The 22,327-nt window shown below is 39.7% G+C and overlaps 1 protein-coding gene across 12 annotated transcripts in view; it reads left to right on the top strand.

Annotated features, from left to right (window-relative positions):
- Ppp1r9a (protein phosphatase 1 regulatory subunit 9A) overlaps positions 1–22,327 on the top strand; it is a 263,457-nt gene that overhangs the window by 179,653 nt on the left and 61,477 nt on the right. For all 12 annotated transcript variants that reach the window (XM_034519049.2, XM_034519048.2, XM_034519046.2 and 9 more), the window contains one exon: positions 19,678–19,833. In XM_034519049.2, coding sequence (XP_034374940.1) covers positions 19,678–19,833 — 156 coding nt within the window. The remainder of the gene's footprint in view (positions 1–19,677; positions 19,834–22,327) is intronic.

Here is a 22,327-nt window from a genome sequence, read left to right as displayed (position 1 = left end):
ATTAACTTCCTATTCCCTGAAAAGCACTTCTGGAGCTGTCTGTCTTGTACATTGAATAATAATCTGAAAATAGTGGTTTGAAAACTTTAACATGCATTTTATAAACAGCTCTGTAAGTTGGACTCACTTCCTAGTATTTAACCACGGGAATATTTAACCTCTAACTCTAAATGTTCTGTCATTCAAATTAAAGGGAAAACCTTCACACAAAAAAAACCCTCAATATTAAGGCTGAGTAATGTTTACATAATACAGTGTGCATAGCAATTTATTCTGCTTAAATCTGATTTTATTTAAGCAAAGAATTTTCTGATGCTTTGGTCTTAAATCTTCATTATGAAAATTTGAATGAATTGAATTGTTTGGATGAACACAGAGGCTAGAGAGTCCAAAATAGATTCTTTAAATACTCATAACCAAAGTGGAGCTTACATGAAACATGTGTGGTTAAGGGGTCAGTGTGTTGATGATATGAAAGGAGCCTGACTTACAAGACAGTTAAGTCTTAATAGTGGTCAAGAGGCCACATTTTTGTAGGATCTTTAAATGACTTAGACTATATTGTTTTGTTTGTAAACCTCAAATTTTTACTGATCTCCTCCATCATTGAAATACAGGATCATGAGTTTCTTTAAAACATGCTCTGAAGACTGTATCTATCCCAGAACAGCATCCTATACCTCATTCTGACTCTCAAGAATATGCTTGGTGTATGACACCACCGAATCCCGGTAGGGAGAAGTCAGGGCTACCAATACCAGAGTCAGGACAGGAAGCTTTGTCTCTGCATGGTCATCTTTTTGTACCTCATTTTGTTTGTGGGGTTTGTAAAAATTGTAGTGGAATTTTTAAAATTATTCTTACTATTCCTTTCTTTCTAGCTGCCATAGTATAATATTACTCATTTCTGAGCTAGATCCAAAAACAACAGAAAGCCCTGCTTTGTCCAATCCTTTTAGGCCGTGAAGTTTCTCTGAAAAAGAGAGACTGCCGAGCAGCCTATTTGAGTGAAACAGTTTATCACTGAAAACCATGGAGCACGAAGTGCTGAAGAGGCAGCGTGTGGACAAGTATAAATGATGTTTTCCAACTTTGGAAATATTTTGTTTTTTTTTTAAATTGAATCCAGTTTTTCTCAGGAAGCCGCCTTGTCTCTCAGTGAGCAGCCTGTGTGCTGTGGTCGGTTCATCCTCTTGTTACTGAATTGGTCATTTTCTTGGTGTTTAGTTTTTTTGAGTTCTTTGTATAATCTAGACATTAATCCTCTGTCAGATAAATAGCAAACAGAGAATTTTTTATGTCCCATTCTATAGATGCCTCTTTAGTCAGTTAATGGTTTTCTTTGTGGTACAGAGAATTTTAATTTCGTGAAGTCCCACTTGTTGGTAATTGGTTCTGTTTAGCTCTTCCTTGACTGATGTCCTGATGTATGCATCTTCCTCTTTACTCTAGCATTTTCAGATTGAACTTTGAGATCTTTGATTGCTTTGCCATTGTTTTTTCCCCCTTCAGGTTGAGAGACAAGGGTAAAGTTTCTCTCTTCTACATGTAGATAGTGTTCCCTGCGCCATTTGTTGAAGATTCTGTCTTTTCTCCGGCATGTATTTTTATCATCTTTGTCAAAGTCAGGTGGCTATAGGTCCATAGACATGTATCTGTATTCTCTCTTCTGTCTCATTGATTAATGTGTCAGTTTCTGTGTCCATACCACGATGCTTTTTTCATTCCTGTGGCTCTATAGTGTAACTTAAAAGTAGGAGTGATGATGCCTCTGGCAGTTCTATTGTTCAGAATTGTTTTGCCTATCTAAGGCCCTTGTACTTCCATATACACTTAGTTTAAGTTTCTGTGAGGAGTTGCATTGGAATTTTGATGGCAGTGATTTTGAATCCGTAGATTGATTTTGGTAGACTGGCCACTTTACAGTATTAATTCTGTCGGTCTATGAACACAGGGGTTCTTTCTGTCTTCTAGTGTCTTCTTCAATTTCTTCAGTATTGTTTCAGCTATTGTTTCTTCTTTCATTCTTTTTGAGGCTACTGTGAATGGGATTGTTTCCTTGATTCCTTTGCAGTATGTTTGTTTGGGGTGTATAGGAAGGTAACCACTGATTTTTGAAATGGTAACTTTGTAACCTGTCACTTTTGGCTCTCAGGACTTCCTGGCGGAATCTCTAGCCTCTGATGTGTAGAATCACATTGTCTGCAAATAAAAATGTGTTGCCTTCTTCTGTGTCCATCTCTGGTCTACTTTATCCAGACACTGTATTAAATGAGAGCGCTGAAAGCGGATGGCCTTGTCCTGATGTCAGTGAGAACACTCCACGAGTCTCCATTTGTCATGATGGTGGTTCTGCTCAGTCCTTTACAGCCTATAGTATGATAAGATGTTTTCCTTCCATCGCTAGCCTTACGTTAGCTAGCTAAGGAGCTGCTGGCAGTGACTAGCTGAAGAGGTGACTGTTTCTTGGAAAGGAAGGGTACTTTTTTTTTTTTTTCAAGAAGTGTGTTCCTTAGTAAGTTGCCCATTTTTCTGTAATGGCACCCAGTGAGTTATTTTTTTAAAAGAAGACATGAAGTTTGGAGGGGACATGTGGATGCTGGTTCTGGAGAAGTAATAGGGAGTTTGGAGGGGTGTGTTCGATCTTATATATATGTATGGACTTGAAAAATAATTTAATATATAAATTATTATTCTTATTAATTATTATTATTTTCTTTTTTCAAGATTGCTTTTCTCTATGTAGCCCTGGTTTTCCTGGAACTCACTCTATAAACCTGGCTAGCCTTGAACTCAGACCCACCTGCTTCCGCCTAAGTGCTGGAATTAATGGAGCATGCACCATCCCCACCTGGCCATATAACTTTTTTTTTTAATAAATAAAAGGAGAGTAGAGTTATTTGTAGTTTAAAATATGATAGAGAAAAAAAAACTTCAGGAAGAGAGTCAGTGTCATACAGAGCAAGACTGGAGAGGGGATACAAGAGAGAGGATGGAAGCTCAGGCGTATTCATCCTTGGTTACCATGACATCACTTCTGCAAGCCTTTGCCCTCTGCCACAGGTTAACATGCCTTCTTGCTTTAAATATGCTTGCAGTTGAAACACTGTAGTCAGAATAACCAAATAACGTCAAGATCTGTACTGCATGAATGACCTTCTTGTACTTTGAGATCTGTTAACTTAGAAATATCCTTCATTTATAGACATGAATTTTTGTGAGCAATAAAGAATGAATGGTCATCTGAGCAAGGACTCAGTGCAGAGCTCAGTGCAGCAGACTTGTGATGCTTGCATAACTGCTCCACCCTTTGAAACTGATACATGTTACCACTCTGAGTTCTCGTGATCCTGAGTCTGAAGGCTGTTTGACACAGAGAAGATTAGCATAAAATGGATAAGTAGATCTTTAATATATAATTTAATAATTTTATTATAGCACCATTTTGGAATCACCTTTAGTGAGGAACAATTTGAATATGATAAAAAAATATATATACCAATTTAGTGGATTTACGCTAACAGTTTGGTAAGAAAGCTTTATCACCAGATGACATATCAGGCGGGACCAACCCTTCTGTTGCCCCAGGTGGTTCCTTTACAGCTCCTGTCAGCTGGAAGCACCATTCGGCCTTCTTGCTCACACTGTAGATTAATTTGCACATATCTAGAATATCATCTGAATAGTTGTAAATTCAGATGAAATAAATAATAATACATCCAAAATGCTTCTTTATGTTTTGTTCATTTTACCATCACTTTTTTTTAACGCATAATTATTCTGATTGGTGTTGGTTCCAGTTATTGTAGACAAATGATATCAATACTCTAAATTAAATGGCTAATTGGACAACCTCAAAATACGGCTGGAATGTCATGGGCTACTATCCCTATAGATGAAAATAAATCTACCACCACATGGAAACCTCTGGTACCATAGCTATTACTAAGTAGCAAGGAAAAACAAGTACTTTCTGTTAGAAATTATCATCGTTGCAGCTTAAATATGTGATGAGTTTCAGAAGAAATACAAGTACATCATTTTTGGTTGTGTTTACTTTTATCAAAAAACAAGGGTTAATGTTTTGAGAAATAGAGTTTACAGTCCCAAAGTATGGAACTCACAGGGAAGCAAAACACTGCCCATAACCAGAGCATCTTGGGAGGCAGAGAGAAGAAGGAAGGCAGTGGGTGAGGGACATACAAGGAAATACAGAGAAAGAAAAAAGGAAAGAAAGATGTGGTAGGTCATTACCAAGGACACCGAATTCCACCGATGCTCTGTCTGCAGACATGAGACTGACAGTCACCACAGCATCAATTTCAGAAATGCAGTAAACCCTTGAGATTGTGTGACATATGCTTGTGTTAGTTACAAACTTGCCCACAAAACCTAATGGTGAGAAATGAAGCCTAAAAGCACATTACAATTATTTGAAAGACACTTAGGTAGAATGTCATCAAATTGTATCTGACAACATATATCAAAGGTTACATATCCCAATTGGGTGTAGTCAGGAATACTCTGTAGTTTATCATTTCAAAGTTGACCAGTTTTAAATTCTTGACACTGAGAAAGCAAGAAGAGAAATAAATTGAAAAAGAAGAAATAAAACTATTATAGTTCCCAGATAATGATACTATTTAGAAAACTTGAGATGTACTTTATTCAAAATAATACAAAGTTTTAGCAAGTTTTCTGGATACATACTATTAAAATATAGCATGTATTTGAATGTCTACAAATAGAAAAGAAATTTTGTTTTAAAATATCACATCAAGAGAGAATAGAGTATAGAAGACCTTCAAAGGGTCAATGTTTATTGAAACCGAGTGTATATATAGCAAAGAAATCCATCAACTGAAGATTTGAGTAGCTGTATTGAGCCCGTATTCTCCTAATTGATTTGCACAGGGCCCGTATTCTCCTAGTTGATTTGCACAGGGCCCGTATTCTCCTAGTTGATTTGCACAGAGCCCGTATTCTGCTAGTTGATTTGCACAGGGCCCGTATTCTCCTAGTTGATTTGCACAGGGCCCGTATTCTGCTAGTTGATTTGCACAGGGCCCGTATTCTCCTAGTTGATTTGCACAGGGCCCGTATTCTCCTAGTTGATTTGCACAGAGCCCGTATTCTCCTAGTTGATTTGCATATTCAGTCCAGTTCTCATGAACGTGCAAAGCAATTTTCAATGACTTTGGTAAGCAATTGTTAAAATATGTGTGAAAGAAAGTGAAATAAGACAGCCCTTTCAAATGCCTTAAAAGAGATTGTTGTTATTAGATTCCTGAAGGTTAGAGAGCAGAGCAAGTTAGTAGCCAGAAGAGTAAGGAGCCTAGATACAGCTGTTGGCATAGATACTCTATAGTAGCTGGAAAGTGATTGAACCCATGAAAAGTGGTGAAAACATTGGTACACGGGGGAGAAAAGAGAATCCACCTTCCGTCTCAGTCCATCCATCTGTCCATTGGAGATGGGGTTGGCCTACCAAATATGAACAGTAAAACTAAGCTAAGGAAGACAAGGGTGAGATAGTTGTGATGGAGAAGAGTATCTACCGGCCTTTGGTTTTAAAATAAAAGGTTCTATAAAGTAAAGAAATGAGAAAAGGACAGCATTACCGTTAGGAACTTAAATTTCTGGAAGGCCTACTGCTAAGAAAGTCAAACAATGAGTGGGAAGCTAAAAGAAAGTATTGAAACTAGGTAACTGAGTCAATCATAAAAGACTGCCTGTGGGTCCCTGGCATGAGCAGGCATGCCACAAAATAAGCCTTGGTGGCAGAGAGTAGCCAACTATATTGAAGATGCCAGTTAGCAGAAATTGAAAACCAAAGTCAGAACCATCTGAGACCTGTGGAATTGATTTAAGTTGAGTTCAAGGAACATGCAATGTTAAGGGAACTCTTACTCTGTGCACACAGGAGAATACACTGCTCTTACTCTGTGCACACAGGAGAATACACTGGCTCAGCAGCTTTTAGAAAACAATTTGTTATTGTCAGCCAAAAGACATCCAAAAAATTCTGTCTCTTTTTAAGCATCTTAATAAAACAAGAATGTCATACACATAATCCATAACTCATATAATATAGTCTTCTAACAGGAAAAATGGAACCCACCTGACATCTCTGTTAACATGAGCATGAATAACTATCCTGTGGTGTGCGCACAGATCAGCAGTGTGTGAGCACTGAATCAGCTGCCCACTGCTAGTGGGCTCTAAACTTGCTGCTTGAGCACAACAGCACAGCAATATCCAATGCAGTCCCATTGTTGTAAAGTCCTGCCGAAATAACGATATGTGTTAAAACAAAAGTGTAAAACTAAAAGCAAACAGTGGCAAGAATGATAATATTCTGACAAAGTTCTGCACTGAGGTTAGTGACTGAAAAGTGGTCAGGAAGGCTTCCACTGCATTGTGTTGTAGATAGTCTTACTCTCTTGAATTAAATGTCAGCTCAGTAGCTGGGGTTATGTTACTTTTCCTTGTGCTGTGCATTCTACTTCACATGTTGTCAACTCAGTACTATAGAAATGAAATCACCATAGGCGGTATCTTACCATTCAAAATTATGTGTCTATAAAATGAACATAATATAGTTCTTAGTATTTGAGGATTTAGAAAGAAAGCTTGAAACTATATCTTAGTTTTTACATTATGAAAACCTTATGGTATTCCATCATCATCATCATCATCATCATCATCATCATCATCATCATCATTATCATTATTTGGTTTGTGTTAAGGACAAGTCTCATTCTGTAGCCTAGACTTACCTATTACCCACTATGAAAACCAGGTTGACCCTAAACTAAGAAAAGTCTTCCTGTCAGACATTGCAAGTGATAAGATTATAAGTATGAACTATCATGCCCAGCAGTCATGGTAGTTCCTGAAATATACAAATAGCCTTGACCAGCCATGGATCCACTAACTCAGGATGTATATAATATGTGGGCCTAGATCTGTGGGGGGTTATGGGAAGTTGCTGGATGTAATCATATCCTGGATCATACTACTTAAAGCTTCCAGGAACACTGAGGTGAAGATGTTTGCATCTTTGCCTAGAAGGAACTGCTTCCAGAAAGTACATGAGAATCATATGAGGACAGGAATGGAATTCCCTCTAGGAGATTAGAAAAGTGGCGTTCTTTTTATCATTAGAATGTATGTATATTACATATGAAAATTACATTGATGGCACTGGAGATTCATATTTGGTGCTGGTGTGACCTTTTTATAATTGATAGTCTCGTATGTGTTTCATAATTGTATAAGTCAGCTTTAACAGAAACTACAATCAAACGCATACTTTCTGAGGTTTGATTCCTTGTGTGTCACAGAATTATTCAAGCAAAAGTAACATGTGCCCCTCTTGTAACCAGCTGTCCAGTTCTGCAGATTAAAAATTCGAGACAACACAAATACCTCAGCTCTTCCCACAGTTGCACTGGCATCAAAATAAGCACCTCATTGTTTCCTGGGCAAGGAAAATGAAACCCAAGAAACACTGCCAGTTTGAAATTGCAGTGTGACATTTGAATTACAGAGGTCCGCTTGGGCTGTTGACTAGTTACTGCAAGATCTCAGTGAGAAAACAGAGATCACAGGTTGCCTCTTGGACTCGAAGATATTTATCAGTAAGACAAGTGGCATTCATCTAGCTGCCAGTAGGAAGCATTTATTAAAAGGAACTAAGAATGAGTCATGGAGCATATATTTCTGTCTCCCAAGATGCTTGCTGTTTTGCTGTACAAACTATATAAACATTGTAGAAAATGTACATGTTTTCAAGACAACCTGTGAAGAGTCCAATGGCTATAGTGTAAGACAGTCTTTGCAATGAGGACTTGGAGGTGCAAGTATGAATTTTTTGGCTTCTGTTCTAACTTTCTGCATGTATGTTGAGTTTGTTTTCTGTTCTAGAAGAGACTGTGGCAACACTCGTGGTGTGAAGAGGTAAAGTCTGTCCACTGTAGACCAGAGCTGTCGGATGCAGTTGTTGAAGTTGTGTGGAAGGAGGTGGAGAAGTGTCACTTGGGCTTTCTGTAATTACCTGAGCCTCTGTGGGTTTTCCCATTAAGTTGAACAATATTGTTTTGATCGTGTTAAAATCAACTGCAAAAACTTTCTCAAAAACTTTTTTCACTTTAAGTTTAAGCATCAGGAATTGATTCTTTGAGCTGTCTCACATTACTGTGGCAGTTTTTGTGGCTGCCCTTTCTATTTTATCTTCAGTTGTTTTCCAGGGAATGTTCGAGAAAGATAGTCTTTCCCTCCAGAGCAAGGGCAGCCATGCTCACATCAGTATATTCAGACCTTATATCCTGCTGCCCCTACCTGTACAAAAGTCATGCAGTCTTCTTGTTACCTTTCCTTTGGGAAGTAAAGGCCTGAACAACCAGCACTAAAGTGATTGTCATTTCTATCATAGAGACACACATCCTGGCTTAGAGGACGGTTCTGACCTCTATGTGAGGCTGTGTGAGGGTGAGAAGTATTGCAGTCATTGTCGTTGACTACTAGGGGATCTTAAGACTTTTGTTCACAAGACAGATGATAAGTCAAGGCATATAATGATCAGTAAGGAAAAGGAACATCACTGGGCTGTCTGTGATTTTAGATTTGTCTCTAGAGTGGGATATTTATGTGGATCTTAGCTGTTTGAAGGGAATGACAGCCCTATTGGGGAGATTTCTCTAAGACAGGCAAACTCATGGAAATCCCAAGATGGGTCTTTGGTTGCGTTTCTAGTGATGAAGGTAACTCAGTAGAGAAGGAAATGTTCTCGGCCTCATCACCCCTTTAAAACCCTTACTTTCCACATTAAAACAAGTTTAAAGAGATATTATTACAATAGTGGAATAACAGGTTCCTGGGTGTGGATCCATTACAGTTCCTGTGTGGATGTAAGAATTAGAACTTCTGAGTCAAAGACCTCATTGGATAGGTAATTCCAGTCATTGTGGCCTACCTTTGAAAGTATATTGGGTGGTCTGTACAACCACACTCAAAACAAAATGTGCCTTGTGAATAGCATGCAGTTGCTTTCTGTCTGCATAACTCTGATAGCGCCATTCCTCTCTCTTGGCCTCTGCTGATTTTACATGACTATTAGTGAGGTTGCCTGCCCTTCTATATGAACCCCTGGATTTACTAGGGAATGTTGAGGAGAGAGGTACTGAACCTTCTTCCTTCTGTGGATACTGGTTCAAAACTCACCGTCTCATCTGGTCCCATGGTGGGAAGTATCACTTCAAGGGAGATTGTTTTGTAAGTTTTCTTTGTTTAGGGAAAGATGTTAGGTCATCTCTCCAAAATTCTGCTACCCTTGAATACTTGGGGGACAATTCCTGAAGGATCAGGTACCCTGATGGGTTTGTAAGCACCCCGTGGGCAGTTATTTCCACAGTGCTGTTGGTTAACTTGATGTGATGTTAACTGGTGCCTCCTTGGTCCTGCAAGGCTCACATCAGCCTCTCCACAGCCTGCTGGCAGTGCAGCGGACAGTGAGGTCACAGCCTCCTGACTGTGTGTGTCAAAGCCACATGTATCCATTCACTGGTATACCATCAGCTGCTTGAGTTATTGATTTATGACAAAAGAAAACATCAGTGCACTGGGTTTCTAAGGTGAGGGTTTGTCAGGTTTCTTTATCTCAGAGGCTATGATGAATAGATTATATGTCAAGGTACTCTGTGACTTAAAACTCTGTCCACAGTGGTCCTCTTCAGTGTTGTTAAACTTTCTGGATTTCCTCATTATTTTTCTTGGTCATTTTGATCAGTGTACACAGGCATGTCCTTATCATGGGATAATCTACCAGATGCCATAAACTATATAGGGACATGAGGGAGAAGACTGCTGGGAACCAGCTTCTCCATACAGCTCTTTTCCACCAGCCTTGTGAACAAAGGCATGGTCGGGCTTTGTTTATTGGAAATTGTTCATTTTTTAAATTTTATTTTATATTTTATTTACATTTAAGATGCCATCCCCTTTCCCCATTTCCCCTCCCTAGAAAACCCCTGTCCCATGCCCCCCCTTTCCTTTTTGCTTTTATACAATTTTTTAAAATGTTAATCAAAGGATTTATAAGTTTGGTAATGCTCAATCAGAAGCATAACCCAATATCCAACCTAGATATAAAAACTATCTTTGACTGGTGAAGACATGTGAACATCTGCCTCCATGCCCCCTCTCTCTTTCTCTCTCTCATCACCTAGCTTCTCCTCTCCTTCATCTTCTCTCTTTACTCCATCTCTTCCTCTCAGTACTCCTTCCCACTTAGCTCCTCCTACATATCACTCTTCCTGTTAAAGTAAAATTTTTCTCTCAAAATACAATTAGAGCATACTTATTCCTAATTGTACCAGTGAGGTACAAGATAGTCCTAATACCCAGTCCATCATTTTGTTGACTAACCAGAACCTCTGTCATCTCTTCTAACTAAAACACTTACTTTTGATCCTGGCTTTTTTTTTTTTTTTTTTTTGGCTTTAGAATGAATGTCAGCTGAAAACCATCTACTCAGATCTTTTCTCTCAAAGTAAATAGCCAGGATTGGCTATGAGACTATAGGTCTTCAACCCTATCAGAAATCCAGAATGACTGAGTTAACTGAAGTTATGGGAAGCACTAAACATAACTTCTAAAACTTAGCCAATTTATAAAGACCACCTGAAAAGCCCCTATACTACCGAACGTTGGAGCATCAAATCTTCAGCCTTCTGGCCCAGAATCATCTGACAGACCTTAGTGATGCAGGATTATTAAGGACTGATTACTCTGTTTAGGCAGATATAATCAGTCGACTATTCTCCATGTATGTCCTTTTCTGGACAGTAATTTGTCTGTCGATGGAGAGAGGCAATTCTTGCCCAGTGGCTATCACCACACAACTGGAGTAACTCCAAGGATGCTCAATTTCTTCTTAGAATCCACGACAGGAAGCTGTCAGGAGCAGACAGGTCTCTAATCAAAATGAACATTAATATATAAATATTTGTAGCATCAGTTCTATGGACTTCTGATGTTGTGAAAACCAACTATCCATGTAAGGTAACCTGGACTGTTGTCTGTTCACTCCTCTCAGCTATTTCTAAATAAAATATGGGAAACCTCCTAACAATAAACTCAAAGCCATGAATTTGCTATAGTCCCTTAACTCATAGGTTAACTGTCCAAATTAGTTAAAAAAGTTAAAGAAGGACTGGGTCTAGGCCTTGTATTCCTAAATGTGTTATACAGGCACAATGCCCATGAGAGTATCAATATTCATCTCACTTTTATATTAATAAGAAGCTCGTGCCAATGAAAACCTTAAATTTGAAATCAAAGTAAGTTTTGTACCATTTAAGAAATTATAACTTCATCTTGATAATAATTATACAGATTTCTACCAATAGGTTATGGCTATGCAATAAGTCCTAGCTAATCCTCCCTGTTCCAACAAAACCACTACTTTTCCCTAGAAAGACAGACCATTATTAACCACATTAGTCCCCAAGCCTAGGGAATGGGGGCGCTGGCTCTTCATTAACTTCTTCAAGCTGATTATGGGCGTTGAGATTTTAGAAGAGGGGTGGGGGGAAGAGTAAGTTGATAAGCCTCTGACGCTGTGTCTTCACTGCATCCAGATGGAATTCCAGGACATTGGAGGTTTGGGCAGGTCTGCTCAGTATGCTTGATGAGTAGATACACCAAGGCTGTGTATCCTGCAATATACAATTCTCAGAACAAGTTTTAGTATCAAGAAAAAAAAATTTTCCTCCCTAGGGAGCTGACATTTTTTTTAAAGATGTTGGTTCTAACAACTTTTCTTTTCTTTTTTTTCCCTTTTAAAAATTGGTTGTAATATTTACATTTCAGATTTTATCCCCTTACCCCACTTCCTCCCACCACCCAGAAACCTCCTATCCCATCCCCCTCCTCATGCTTCTATGAGGTAGTGTGGGCTTTGTTTCAAATGAGCATTTCAGAAATATCATACAGCCTTAAAGTGAATTCATTCTGTCCTCTTTTAGGATAGTTGGCAGACTTCCTTATCTGACCTTGTTTAAAACTGGAGTTTCCTACGGCCACAACTCTAATAATCTATCCTCTACTTGAGATCTGTATTCTCCTAGCAGTTCCCTGAATTTGAACATGGTTTTTCAGCCACCGCTTAATTCTATCCTTAATTTCAAAATGTTCAAAGCCATCAACTTTTGTTTCTTTTCTGTTTAATAGTACTTTCGTTGTATTTTCTATTTCACTGTAAGGAGAGAAAACAATGAGGCAGCCCCTTAGACTCTTGCTGACATGGCCCTGTTTACTAGACATTCCCTACATCTCATTAAGAAGCTGATTCTGCTTCGGAACATTCTGCCATGTTAACAACCCTGCCTCCCAGATTTCTTCTAACAATCTGCTCAGGGCAATTTGAACTAATCCATTCTATAGCATCTGTCTAGCCTTTGCCTACTGCCCACTTCCAAAGACACGTCCCTATTATTTTCCCTGATTTGTTATGGCAGCCTCCCTTCCTGTGTGAATTCCCTTCCTCCTAAAACATTACCAACCACCAAAACATAGCAACTTAAAATAAGAAATGTGTCTACAATACACTGTGAGCCAGTTCATCTGGACCTTTCTAAGCACACATCTGTCCCAAGGCCATAAGTGAGGTGTCAGCCAGAGCTGTGGTCATCTAAGTGCTCAGCTGGGAGAGGGTCTGCATCCAGACTCACTCGCAGCTGTCGACAGGATGCAGAAGAGCCGTTTCCATGCTCCCTCATGTGACTGTTGGCAGACCCCTGTTTCCTGCTGGCTGTTGGCCAGACAGCTCAGTGGCCCCTTCCTGCTCACAACATGGATTCCTGCTTCCAAATAGTGAGGACTCAGGGAAAGAGCAAGAGGACAAAAGAAGTCACACTTCCTGTAACTAAGTTAGTTACTTCCCTTGTATTTAGTTTCAACTGAATTGCTAGGTCCAGTCCACACTGGAAAGGAAGGGTCTCAGTAGTGCACAGGAAGCTGTGTCACTGGGGGTCATTTTATCATTAAGACACCATGGTAAGAAAGAGTGGCCCTGGTATTTGAATATGCTTTCTATCTCGGGTAGGTAAAAACTAAATTAAACATTAAAACCCAATGGTAATTAATGAACTAGCAAAATTAGTAAAGAGTATTGAAGAAAGGAAACATGAATTTGAGTAGTTGGAAGAGATTTTATTTGAAGATCTTTAGTTAAAATTGCAGTGATAATAATTTATCAGCAGTGTGGTAAGTGAATGGATTGTTGAGCTCTTGAAGGCTGGGAACGCAGGGCTAATAAGTAATCTAGGTATTGATTTCAAACACTTCTCTATTCCAGCTCTGATAAATGGCTCATCAATTAAGAGTAATTCCTGCTTTTGCAGAGGATATAGGTCCAGTTCTCAGCACCTGTTTTGGGTAGCTCATGACTGCTTATTGTACCAAGGGAGAATCTGATGCCTTCAGCCTCCAAGGATATCAGCAGTCATGTGTACTCACCTCTGCACAAGCACACACACACACACACACACACACACACACACACACACACACACAATTTAAAATAGTAAAAAGAGATCTTTAAAAAAATGTTTTTCTTCTTGGAGACTAGGTAGTAAAAGAATATGAAAAACAACAAGCATTCTCCGAACAAAAGTCTGAGACACTAGAAACAGGTAAACACATGCTCACATCTGCATGTATGCAAGCACACTGCACCAGCTCATATCTCTGCCAGTGAGGATACTGTTATCAGATGTGGTCCCTTAACTTTGAACTTCCACAACTCTGAGCTGAAACAACCCTCTCTCTAAAGTTAAAACAAACAAGCTCACAAGCAACAACAAAGCCTGATACATTTTAAATGATGTAGTAAAAGGGTGGAGTCTTGAATGTCCATCACAGGCATCACATTGGAGATCTGTGTAATTAGTTCCTTGAATCCCCTTAATATCCAATGGCATTGAAATCTCTAAACTTTTTTTTCTGGGAGAGTAGACTGTGAATGATGCGGCCTAAGACTTTTCTGGAGACCTGCTCTCTCTAGTCCCAAAGACATGTTTTTGTTGCACTATTCTATGATTGTCCTGTCCAAACAAGAGCGTGAACATAGTCCTAGTGAGAAGGTCTCACAGTGTCTAAGTGTGTCCTTGCCCGTGGAATAGCCCTCTGAGTGTGTCACTGCTGTGTATTCTTACAATAGCCACAGATGAAAGTGCTTCACAGCTCTGCAAATAATGTTTAAAGGCTTAAGTGGCTCAACATTTCAAAACTAGGCCACACAGAAATCACTGGCCCAACGTGAAAAAAGAGATGCCTTTTGTGAGGAAAATGCTTTTTGCTAAAATCTTAGTGTATGGAGAATGTGCTGAACTATACTTCACACTGAAAAGTCCAGCTGAGTATCAGTGCCTCGTCTGAGGTCTTGCTCTGTACACAAAATTCTCCTCTATTTTCTCTCAGACCTGAGTCTGAGAGTATATGTAACTGGATTCAGATCCAGTAAACAAATTCCCACAAACTGCATAATCAAGGCTATTTTTATGATTAGCACCATTTAGTGTCCCAGAATTCACCAGAGTAAACATTGCTATAGCAAAAATTACTGCAAATGGTTGAACCTAACAAGAGAAAATCCCCAGTAGGACCATTTAGGCTTCAGCTGCAGCTGTGCTTAACTGTATTTCATACTGGAAAGCTGAGATTAACAGGAAAATCAGGCTCTGCCATGGTGTGCAGATGTGGCTGCAACTGTCTTAATTTATTTAGCAAACATTTGTTCAGGGCCTCCTGCATGCCAAACCGTGCACTGGCCACTGGGATTCGAGGGATAAATTGTACCTGGCACAGTTAAGGAACTTCCATTTGATGGGAAAAGGCAGATGTGACTGAGAACATTCTGAGAGTTAGAGGTGTGCTCTGGGCCAAAGGACGGGGAGTCACAGCCTCACTTCACAGGATATGCTGATGTGCGTGGATACGCATCATGGACTATGGTGATGGGTGTGTGGAGAGGCTGTGAGACACACTGAGATGCAGGACTTTTCTTGAGTTTGCTAAAACTTACTCCACACTTACAACACAAAAAAGGGACCGGTTTAGGAAAAGAATGGTTTATGTCAAAATATTGATAAAGGACATATATGCATGTAGACCCAAGGAATCAGACTTGCAAGACAACAGCTTTGTGGACCCAGGGAATCACACTTGCAAGGCAACAGCTTAGTGGATATTCGGTTACCAGATAGAGATGTGGTGGGGCTTTGGGCCATGTCACCACTGCAATGTTGGCACCAACAACAGCAATAACAAAGATGATCTTTTTTGACTATCATGTGCTGTGTCTTTCTATTAAATACTTTTTAGGCACCATGTAATTTAACAGTGACATCTTGTCTTAGTAAGGAACTATTTTTGTTTGTTTTCTTTTGCTTTTCATTTGACAGATGAAGCAATCAAAACTTTGATCTAGGTTACTTCAAAATCTCACAGGCAGCATTTGAACTCAGATCTGTGACCACACAACCAGGATTCTTTCATTGGTCCCCACTTTGCCAATATCCTATATTTGAAAGCTTATGTTCCTTTGGTGAAATGCAGGCTAATGCCTACAGGTCCTGTGTGTGCTCCAGGCTCTAATATGTCTTCATGTCTGTCTTCCTACCACAAGAAGTAGAGTTTACCAAAGGATGCTACCTGACAGAGTCATTTAATAAAATGTCTCTGTTCCAGTACATGTCTTAAGGAAGTGTGAGAAGCAGTAGATGTAGAATGGTTTGGGAGGTTGGGGAGACTCCAGATCAGCAAGGTTAGTGTGAGAAAACCTGTGACAGAGAAGAATATCCCAGAACCCTAAAGGAATCTGACACCTTTCTTCCCTTGCAGAAAATGCAGTTTTCGTTCTTTTTAGAAACACTGAAATAAATTTTAGTGACTATATGTTCTGGCTCTTTTTTTTTGTAAGAAAGAAAGCATGAAACATCAGTCCAGTCCTAAAGCCCAGGAGAAGACTTGTCACCCTACTGAACACATCTAAGACTTAAGGAAAAAGAAAATTGTCTAGGTTGGACTTTCAGGATTCCCTCTTTTATAATCCCTAAGTCCTGGGCTCCTGCTTCCTGGTCCTTCCAAGGACACCTCCTCCCCTCCCCTCACTTGCTCTGGCTGAGCGTACTTTGAGAAAAACAAAGACAGGAACTTCAGATCCTAGTAGACACATGTGCACAGCTTCAAAATGAATTAAATGATACTCAAAGCTGCAGATGGTGATCTCAGTGCAGCAGAATCATAAAAATCTCTTAAAGAAGCGTATTCTTGATGTTTTCCCTCTTCAGAGTTTGTTTTTGTAGATTGGCAATGGTATAGCATAGGAGTGTGGGTTTCGCGGATCTGCTATGTAATAGTGTCAACAACTTTACTAATGACCCTTGGGTGAACTCACTGAGGTTTTTTTTCTCCAAAGTAAGATGGCATATTCAGACCCAGGCATCTGGTTGCCAAATGTCTATTGCCAGGCAAAACATTAGGTTTCAAAGGTTTCCTTTACTCCCCAACCTTTTAACAGGACCATCAAACAGAAAAAGGTATTAATGAATAAGGTAAATAGAACCTAGAAAGGGTTGCTCACTGTCTGTCCTTATCCTAAGAACTGTCCTTGCTGCATCTGAAATAGATTACACAGTGAGGGAAGAATGCCAAGAATCCAGTTGTTTTAAAGATTTTCAATTTGGTCAGTTGAAAAGGAGCTGGTTACTAGGGAACTAGGTGGTAGCAGCAGGTCTTTGTGGAGCTCTTTGTTTGGAGGGGGCATTGTGTCACTTTCTCCATCTTTCTCTACAAATAGCAGATTTGACTTAACTTTGGTGTTTACAACTTTGGGGCTAATCATTTGTTCCGTATCATTTATTTTACTTGCAGGGACCATAAAAATAACTAAGATTCTCAATAAGATAAAGGAGTCAAAAGAATGCCTTAGTCTTTGACTACTAAATGTAACTTTGTCAATCCGGATGTTTAAGGTATTAAGTCGTAGCTGCATCCTTTACTCAGAGCTACTGACAGTAGAAATTTCGAATGATCAGTGATTTCTAGTAAATCAGGGATTGTACAGAGCTTTGTAAGACCCATGTTTTTCAAGGCTTATAATTAATAAGACTCAAGGCAGTAAAGAAGACTCAAGACAGTGAAAAACCTACTTTGTCTCCAGGATGCTTATAAGGAGGGATTGGAAGGAGAACACTAGCAAATGGAAAGATGGGAGAAGTAATAATTTCAACAGAGTTAGCAGTAATTTGGATTTGTGGAAGAGAGGAAGCTGGGGAAATAAAAAAAATGAAAGGATCTAGAATTCTTACTAACATATTTGCAGAGATAACTAAGATACCTATTTACCTATAGGCAAATCTAGTATCATAGGCAAGTCCAAAACTATCCTGAGAAGTAAGAATTGCTTACAGTTTTGATTCTGATTGGAAATATCTGAAGGAATGCTACCTGTAATCAACAAGCTACATTGTTCAGCTGTGTCCCAGTGTTGGGGTTAAAGATATTTGTAATGATACCTAAGTTGCAAACATGTCTTTTACATTGTAGCATGACACTGTAATCTACAAAGTTCATGCTCAAGAAATGTGAAATTGAATTATCAAGAATCTCAAAAGAAAATTCATAATAGTTTAAGCTTACTATTTTGTATTGACCACTTATATAGCTGTCCTCAGCCTCAGATAGCTACATGTGCCTTGGGTAGGTGAGCCCAGCTTAGACATACCTAATAGACATTTGAGGCTAGTGTCTAAAAAATCCTAGATTTATAGATGCTAAACCGTTATATATGTTCAAAATGAGTGAGTCCCTAATACCAACCTCTTTTCCTTCCAGTCAAGATGTTTTTGATTTTATTTTCAAGAGAAAGGTGAGAAGAGGACCCTACTCTCATGTAGCCAGTTTGAAAACTGTTCTACATGAAAGACCCTAACCTTAGATCTGTAGACAAATGCCGTGAGGTTGTGGTCTCTGTGCTAATAGCTTCTGTGTGCAGAAGAAGAGTCCAAGAGATGCTTGAGTCTGTGTCACTGTCAGTGCCCACAGGTTCCTTAGTAGACACTGTCGACTTCTAGGCTCCATAACTAGAGAAATACTGAGGCACTTGGAAAGAAATCAGAGCACAGTATAAAGTTTAAAGAGAAAGAAATGTGCACTTTTGACAAAATGCAAATTGTTATGTTTGGAATGGAGTCTGAAAGCTATTAACTGATGGCCTTCCTGACTAGGAAGGACCCCTGGAGGCGAATGACTAGATTTCCTTCCTGCCAAGCACAGGTAAAAGGGTGGAACACATCTCCCACAGTGACTAGGAGAGTGTAGCATACAGGAAAGGAAGAGGGGCAGTCAGAAGCCAAGAAGGTTTAATCCAAGGAATCCATCACCCCATTGTTGATGGAGGCTTGCTTGAAGGTATTGTGAATTCCTATCTCCACTTTATATGTTGAAGAGCTACAACCTGAAGGAGCAGGGATGAATTAAATGAGCTTTGTCTTTTTAACCCACGGAATCAGTGATTTATCCTCAAGTTACATAAGGTAAAGATGTCAGGCAATTATTTTGAATTATAGCCTCATAGCTTGGCGCTGCCTAGAGGAGTTACTTTCCAATAATGTTGAGGAAGTCAGTGACAAAGGCACACATTTATTTCAGAGGTCATGAACTCAAATACCTACAGGGTCCTGCACGCCTTAACAGCAGAACAACACCAGGTAGCAGAGTTCTGAGCTGGAGAGTGAATGATGGCTGTACATTGGCCACTGCAGCAGACAAGGTCTCATGATGTTCACAGACTTGGGCTGTCTGAGAAAAAGCTGTCTAAAACTTAGATGAATTTTTTTAGCCTAACAAAGTAGTTTTATGACAGCCCTCTGCAGGTATAAGGCAGCACGTGTGTAGCTAGAAGTCCCAGCTTTGTCCTTTAGCTTACCAGTTTATTGCCTCTGTAATTAACAAACACAACTGATTGAACTCTGCAGTTGACAAGAGTCAATTTGCTAAGCTTTTGAAGGCTTCATTAAGGCTTTGCCAGCTCTGTGAAGTGTTGACCTCTGATTCCTTCCTCCTTGCTCCTGATATTGGACTGCTTATTTACACAGGAAGTAGGAATTTAAAGACATCACTTTTTTCTTAGGCTATTGAGGTGACTCAGAAGGTAAAGGTGTCTGCCACTGGGCCCAAATGGTAGAAGGAGAGAAGGGACTCTCACAAATTGCACTGTGACCTCTGCATATGTGCTATGGATGGATGTGTATGCCTACACATGTGTCCCCACACAGAAAGAAATGTAACAAGAAGGCATTTATCCCCTTTAGGCACACGATCTTATTTAGTGAAACTGTCAACTACGCAGAGTGAGAAACAGCTCTGGCTGCTGCTGCTGCTGCTGCTGCTGCTGCTGTTCTCTTTAAAATGCACATGTCTGTGTGGCCTACACTTGGTAATTTGGATCTTTGCACTAACATTTGTTTGTAACGTTGGGTGCATGAGGCATGCTAGATTTAAACATTAACACTCTCACCATTCGGTGACATGCTTATGAAAAGGATCATTTTACTAACCTCTTCATGTAGGATAAGGACGGGTGTATTTCTGCATTCCCCTTCCTTTCAGACTGGAGAATACGCCACTGATGAAGAAGAGGATGAGGTCGGGCCCATCCTTCCTGGTGCTGACATGGCCATTGAAGTCTTTGAGCTCCCTGAGAATGAGGACATGTTTTCCCCATCTGACTTGGACACAACCAAGCTCAGTCACAAGTTCAAAGAGGTAAGCCCTGGCCCGCACAATATTTGCCTGGACCTGCTCCTTTTGTTGTTAAATGGTTTTGTGTTTGTAGAATGAACAGAGAATCGCCTCTTTTCTGATTAAGACTCTGAATCTTAAATTTGAGAGTACAAGCGAAGCAGATTGCATTTTGCCGTCACCAACTTCAATGTTTGTCACCTATCACAGTGGCAATTTATAACTCTGAGCATCAGATGTTAGCACTGATGACCAATGGGGCAAAGAAGAACTATCTTAATTGTGCATGTCCAGTCACAATCATAGTCACCCTAGCTCATGCCCCTGCCTGCCATTACCCTCAAACTGCACCCGGTTCTGTACCTCCACCCAGCTTTTATGTCCTCTCCTTTGGGGCCTGTGGGGCCTGCAGAGTCCAGTTGGTGAGGCCTGCTAGACTGCAGACTGACTCTCAGTCTTGAGTAGGTAACTAGTCATAGCAGCAGCTGTGGGTACGAGAGTGTGATGGCCCTGTCCTGTCCAGGTGACAGCATTTTTCAGCATTCCTCTGGCTCTTCTTCCTACTCCATCTTCCTCAGTGCACCCTGAGCCCAGTTTGTGAGGCAGTTAGAGGTGCCCTGAGGGACAACCTAGGGCCTTGAGCACTGGTCACATGCTCTACCACTGACATCTGGTCACATGCTCTAGGCCTGCTTTTCTCATTTAAAACTTACTTTACTCTCAGCTTATTGCAGGACACTTGAATCATTTTGTTATTTACCTCTAAAGTTGTTTTATTCTAATCAAATTAATAAGCTGATATGTGGGGAAATAACATCTTCTCATACTACTAATCTCTTAATCCATGTTTATAAGTATAGCTATTTAAAATGTTTCCTCTGACCTTTCAGAAGTCACATATACCTTTGCTTGGTGCATAGATGCCAAGCTATAAGAATGAGAGACATGACTAAAATAATTAAAAGTTGTTGCAAAGATTAGGTTAGATCATGAGTTGGGAATATATATTCCCCATTTTTTCAAACATGGCATGACTATGGCTTACCGATTTCTGAAAATAGGAGTTTCTGTGTCTGAAATTCCGTCATTATTGAGTAATAGAGTAGACATTTTTTGGAGAAAGCATTTTATTCATTTGAAATTTCTTACTAATAATTTTTATTCTTTGACAATTTAATATGCACACGTAATGCACTCCGGTTACTTCTCCCATCCTTCACACTGATTTCCCATCAACTCCCCCAGGTTACCTTATTCCTTACAAATATCTTTCCTGTATTCACTAATTCTGTTTTGTTGTATGTCCCAAGGGATTTAGCTAGGGCTCTGTGTGACTCTAACTGAGAACTAACCATGGAGCCTGCTATGCTCACCAGTGTGTCTATAGCTGTATATCCTGGCTCCCCCTCCCAGAATCTCTTAGGTGGCAGTAGGCCAGCAGTAACTAGCAGGGCTGGGAGCCCCTCTCCTTTCCTAGCTGACTGTGTTGATCTGTCAGCCTCCGAGAGGTATCTGTGTTAAAGTTACTGACTGCCGTCCACGCATCTCTATAATTCTGTCACTTCTGATTTTCTATACTTTATGATTGGTGTTCACTGCACTGACCGCCAGAATTGCTACAGTAACTTGATTCTTGTAATGTTATTCTGCTCTCACATGATACACTTGACTCCAGTTCTATTTTGGTTAATAGTAAAACTTAACATGGGTTCCTTTTGCCTTAAATTCATTCATGGCATTTGAATTTCTGCTAACTTTTATCCATTTCATATAATTTTACTCAAATGTTTTTCCTTTCAGTAGCCTATTTCTGAATCTTATTTTTTTAAATAAATTATAGTAGGAGTCTTTGTCAGTTAATTAGTGAACATAGTTCATTTATGTTTACAGTTATCACTTTACTATTAGAATTTTTGACTTTCCTCTTGGCTTATATGTTTCATTTCTTCATATTTTCTTGTTTCATTTTTATTTTTCTACCTGTCCTCAGAAGTACCAAAATTTCATCTGTTGCCTAGAAGTTAATTATTTTCTTTTCTGACTAGTTTGACTCAGTTTTGTTTTCCTAGAAGCCAGATCAGTATCTATGCTTTTAATCATTAGTAAAACAATGGCTATAGAGTATCACCTATGTCTCAAGAGTCTTGGGTGCCATGTATGCTGACAAGTGTGCTTGCCACAGTGTGTTTACTTCTGGCTCCCCTCTCGATCCCCATTTACTGTGAGCAGACTGTGCAGTGTTGATTTACTCCGTTTCTACTGCCCCCTCCCTCCTGTCAGCACAAAGGTTCCTGTCACATGGCCCAACAGTTAAACAGCAGTCAGGAGGTCATAGCTTCAGGGTGTGGAGGCAGGCTAGCCTGACTTACCACCAGGTGTGCACTTAGCAGGGTTCTGTGGGAAAGGTGAGGCTCCAGTAAATTACTGTCTCCTTCCTGGTTGTTGGCATTCTCTGATGCAGGTCTTCACCTTTGCAACACCAGAACCCCTTCATGTGTTCTGTTTTTTTAAAAAATTC

Source organism: Arvicanthis niloticus, chromosome 15, assembly GCF_011762505.2.
Source record: "Arvicanthis niloticus isolate mArvNil1 chromosome 15, mArvNil1.pat.X, whole genome shotgun sequence".
Taxonomy (NCBI): Eukaryota; Metazoa; Chordata; class Mammalia; order Rodentia; family Muridae; genus Arvicanthis; species Arvicanthis niloticus.
This window is presented reverse-complemented; position numbering and strand designations above follow the sequence as displayed.